The sequence below is a fragment of the Convolutriloba macropyga genome, chromosome 14, assembly GCF_964194025.1.
Source record: "Convolutriloba macropyga chromosome 14, txConMacr16.3, whole genome shotgun sequence".
Lineage (NCBI taxonomy): Eukaryota > Metazoa > Xenacoelomorpha > Acoela > Convolutidae > Convolutriloba > Convolutriloba macropyga.
In genome coordinates this window covers 41,529,773-41,534,713 of record NC_134481.1, presented here as the reverse complement: position 1 = coordinate 41,534,713, position 4,941 = coordinate 41,529,773, and the positions used below count along the sequence as shown (strand labels likewise).

At 40.6% G+C, this 4,941-nt stretch overlaps 1 protein-coding gene across 1 annotated transcript; it reads left to right on the top strand.

The window, feature by feature from the left end:
- Positions 1 to 993: 993 nt before the first annotated feature.
- On the top strand, positions 994 to 4,690 carry LOC142352938 (uncharacterized). Its single transcript, XM_075405095.1, has 4 exons — positions 994 to 1,394; positions 1,497 to 1,642; positions 1,874 to 4,075; positions 4,161 to 4,690. Exons 1-4 carry the CDS (start codon positions 994 to 996, stop codon positions 4,688 to 4,690), a joined length of 3,279 nt encoding a protein of 1,092 aa, XP_075261210.1.
- Positions 4,691 to 4,941: the final 251 nt, after the last annotated feature.

The window sequence follows — 4,941 nt, the reverse complement described above, 5'->3', positions numbered from 1 at the left end:
ACTTTGCATAAGACATGATTGTAGCCCTCTTTGGCCAGAATACCAATCATATATGCAAATGGATTTGCATAAAACATGATCTACGCCCTCACTGGCGAATGATGGAATTTGCATAAAGCAGGACTAAATTTGCATAAAATGCTAGACGCCCTCTTACGGGATAAAAAAATGTTGTTTCTAAAGCTTCATCCATCTCCTAATTTAATTAATGGGGCTGTGAACATTGGACAATGGTATTATTCACTCTTGTGTAATCCTTTAGTTAACTGATTGGAAAGAAACTTTGTCCCTAGAAATTTCGTTTTGAACATGTTTTCAAATTCAACCAATCAGGACGTTGGTTATTTTTAGAGGGTTGAAGGTTTGGTTTATCTCGAACTCAAAACCATTTTATCTTCAAATTGATTCAACAATGAGTTTCTCATGCAAATTTTGTAACGCCAAATTCACATTTCGCACCAACCGCAATCGTCACCAAAGGAACTTGCATCCAGATGAAGTTGGAGTGCCAGTGTACCGCTGTGAACACTGTGATTTCACTACAAGAGATCTACGAACTCTCGAACGACATTTCGGAAACCGACATAATCCGTTAGTACAATGTTGTCTCTACTGCTACATTGGCTTTGATTCTGCTGGTCGCTTTGCCACACACATAAGAGATCAACATGGACTGCCCTCGAGAACTAGTGAAACAAGCAGAAGACCAACAGAATCCGCCTTTCAAGGAGCACTTCAAGTTTTCACTATTGATGGAACGGAGGACGACCAAGATCTCATGGAGTTCATGCTGAACAATAGAGACATCATAACGGACCTTATATACAGCGAAGTTTCGATTGCAGCCAAAAAAAATTCAGTTTGTTGTGTCTCTGGATCTGTACAAAGAAAGAAACGAAAATGACAACGAAGAACAAGCTATCGAAATCTTTGCTAGCTCTGAAATGACTACAGTGTACTTGGATGGACTCTCAAACGAAGATTTTTTTCAAGATGTGGAGTAAGATGTTGAATATTCTCTTCATGTTTTCGTCACAAGGCAGTGGATGGATTCTGCGCAAAGTAAACAGACTGGAAATCAAGGTAGCCGCCTTTGCCCCCGTGCATGCATCGTCATATATAGCTCTACCTGGTTTCCTGAACGGATGCCGCTCATTGCTCAACATACGAAACCATTTTGATCACAACTGCTTCGTGTATTGTTTCGTTGCCGCGTATCAGATCAAAAATCGAATCAATTTACTGACAGAAGGTCGATCGGGAACTGAAAAGACGAATCCAGATACGTACAAGAATGCGGAACGACAGCCGGTTGGAGACTATCAGATGCCCATGCCCATAAACAGGATCCCATACTTTGAGGACGCCAACGACGTTCGCGTCAATGTTTTCGGGTAAGTGTTTCTTTAATAATATCAATAAAATTCAAATATTCCTGCTAAACGAATCAAAATGTCAAAACTGTATTGGTCTTCATGAATCTGTTTTGTTTACAGAATCGAGGGAACACGTTTGGTGATGATCTACGTTTCCAAAAAGCCAAACAAATCCTTCACAATGGACCTTCTTCTCCTCCACGATGAGAATGCCCATCACTACGTTCTCATCTTGAATCTGGAACGATTTGTCGCATACTTCAAAGGTATAGCGCACCGTGCAGCGCAGCGTATTTGTCGAAATTGTTTTCATTTGTGTACAAACAGAGAAACTTATCAAAACTATGTTAAAACATGCAGTGAACATGCAGCAGCAGAAATTGTTATGCCAAAAGAAAGCAACACTTCCCTACAGTTCAGAAACTGGAAAGCACGCTGGTTTCTTCCTATCGTTCTATACTTTGACACAGAATCTTATCTTGTTCCATTCGCTACAGCACAACCCTCACCCTCTACTTCCTACACAGTTGCAATTGAAAAACATGAACCTTGTGGTTATGCAATAGCAGCCATAGAACACGGTAAAGCAACTCCTGTCTACTTTGAACTCAAAAGAGGTGACAACTGTATGAACGAATTTGTAAAATCTTTGCACGTACTGGCGCGGGACATTTACAACCGAAAACGAGCTTTCTACGGACCCTACCGAGGACCTGTTCCAGCGCGTGAAAATAACACAAGATGTTGGATCTGTGAAAACGAAATAAACGATAAGGCTGAGCTTGTTCTTGACCATTGTCACTACGATGGTCATTTTCTAGGGTGGGCGCATCAACTCTGTAACACTCGTCGCAGAACATCTAACTTTACGCCAATGATTGGTCATAATATCAAAAAGTATGATATTCATCATATATGTCTTGCACTAGCAGAGTGCGGGCCAGAAACGAAGTTTGAAGTTATACCTTCTACGGACGAAAACTATATATCACTCTCTGTTGGAGTGTTCATAAAAAATTTTGAGTCGGAGGCCGGACAACAAGTACCCATCTTCGAATACATAAGGTTAATTGACTCGTTTAACTTCATGCCCCAATCTCTCGAGTCCTTGGTAGCTGATCTGCCTGAAAATCGCTTTGACATTCTACGCTCTAAGTATGAATCTTACTTCAATAGCGATTTTCAACTTCTCTGCCAAAAAGGTTTTTACTGTTATTCCTACATCACATCAGAACAAGTGTTTGAAGAAAAAGTGTTGCCTCCATTATCGGAATGGAAAAATACATTGCATGGCGGTGAAGTCACTATCAGCGAAACCGACTACAATCATGCTCAAACAGTGTTTTCAAAATTTGGTTGTCAAAACATCGGCGACTACCACGACCTTTATCTAACCTGTGACACTTTGCTCTTGGCGTGCGTTTTTGAGGCTTTCAGAGATATCTGCTATGACACGTACGGTTTAGATTGCGCACAGTACTATGGAGCATCAAATTTATCAGGAGATGCGTTCCTCAAGGTCTGCAAACCCGACCTGCATTTGCTAACCGAGAGAGAACAACTTGAACTTGTAGAGAACATGATGCGCGGAGGAGTGTCTTCAATCTATGAGCAACGACTCTTTCAAGCAAACAACTGTCATCTGCCGAACTATGATGCTTCTAAGCCGTCTACATATGCGTTGATGCTAGACGCAAATAACCTCTACGGCGGCGTATTGCAGAGCGATCATTTGCCCTTGAAAGATTTTGCGCTAGATGCACACATCACGCTCGAGGATGTAGTCAAACTTTCGTCAACGGCACAGCATGGATACATAATTGAAGTTGATATTGATTATCCACCCGAATTTCATGAAGCTCATCAAGATTACCCTCTGGCGCCACCCAAATTGAAAATCAAACATTCTTGGCTGAGCGGTTACCAGAAAAATTTGAAAGTACAGATGCACTTACCTGAAAAGTCATCTGGGCCAAAACTCGTCCAAACGCTGTTGCCTAAAAACCGCTACACGCTACATTATCGGCTTGCCCAATTCTACAATTCAATGGGGCTCAAAATTACAAAACTTCATCGGGCATTAAAGTTTGAGCAAGCGAACTGGATGCGACCCTACATGGAGCTAAATACCAGTCTCCGGATTGCTGCCAGTACTGCTTTTGGCAAAAAGTTCTATAAGGGCATGAATAATTCAGCGTTCGGAAAAACGTGCGAGTCGAAAAGGAACCGTGATCAAGTCGTTATTGTTCGAAATGCTCAAAGTGTGCTACAAAGAACGCAAAACTTTCATTTTAAATCGTTCAAAATCTTTGGAGAGAGCATGGCTGCAATGAAAACTGCAAAAAAACGGATTTATTGGAACAAACCCACTATTGTAGGGGCATGTGTACTTGATCTGGCCAAATTACACATGTTCCAATTCCATTATACAGTGATGAAGCCAAATTTTGATTGCAAAGTTCTCTACTCGGATACTGATTCACTGCTATATCGAATCAATACAATAGACGTTTATGAAGATATACGCCAAAAAATTCATATTTTGCAACATTTCGACTTCTCTAATTATCCACCACAGCACCCGCTCTTCTCCAAAGTGAACGAATATGTCGTCCTGAAGTTTAAGGACGAGTTTGCCAGCGTGCCTATTCAAGAATTTTGTGCTCTCAAGCCGAAACTCTACTCAGTAATTGCAATTGGTAAGTTAGTTTTCATCACACTCACACGTATCAATATACAGCTTGTTAGTTGGGACTGTTCCTAATGTTCAATATTTTAATTTAGATGGCGGGGAAAAGAAATCAGCTAAAGGCGTCACAAAATTAGCACAACGACAACTGACGCATGACAGATTCAAAGAAACTCTCTCCTCTGGTCGTTTGATCCGCACGCAAAACCATAGAATAGCTTCTAGCAGCCACCAACTCCATACAGTAACCATTAATAAAGTGTCGCTCAACGCTTTCGAAAATAAACGATACATTCTTGAAAATGGGATCGATACGCTGCCGTTTGGTCACATAAATATTGTCCACGATCGTTTCTTCGACGAAGACGACAATTTCGATAATGAATCGTTGAGTTCCTGGTCGTCTGGAGAGTTGTACGAAATTGAAAACCAGAGGGAAATTGAAACCACAGTTGAAACGAATACTGACAACGCTGAAATCCCTGACCCCGGCTTCGTAAGAACCGCCGCAATCACAGAGTCTGATATTGATTCTGATGAAATTGCCGATGAAAATGAGATAGAAGAAGAACGTCCAGTGTATAACCCATTTATTGATTATGAAGCGATAGAATCAGACTCTTAATTAACAAAACAATGCGCTATTTTGTATGCAATTTGACGCTTTTGTACGTGTTTAATTCTCTTATCTATAACAGTTTCTATAACAATTCTATTCTATATGTTGTAACGTATAAATTCAGCTTTAATTCAAATCTACTTTGCTAGGTTTTGCCACAAATACGCAAGAAAAGTTGAAACTGGAATGGCTTTCCAATAGCGCAATACCAACAATAAGCCACCAGACAAATACATGTAGCGCAATTACCACTTTCC

Coding starts and splice junctions, on each gene's coding strand:
- LOC142352938 (XM_075405095.1), top strand. CDS start 994: ATGTGGAGTAAGATGTTGAATATTCTCTTCATGTTTTCGTCACAAGGC. Junction 1,395..1,496: donor GTTCGCGTCAATGTTTTCGG/GTAAGTGTTTCT, acceptor TTTTGTTTACAG/AATCGAGGGAACACGTTTGG. Junction 1,643..1,873: donor ATTTGTCGCATACTTCAAAG/GTATAGCGCACC, acceptor CATTCGCTACAG/CACAACCCTCACCCTCTACT.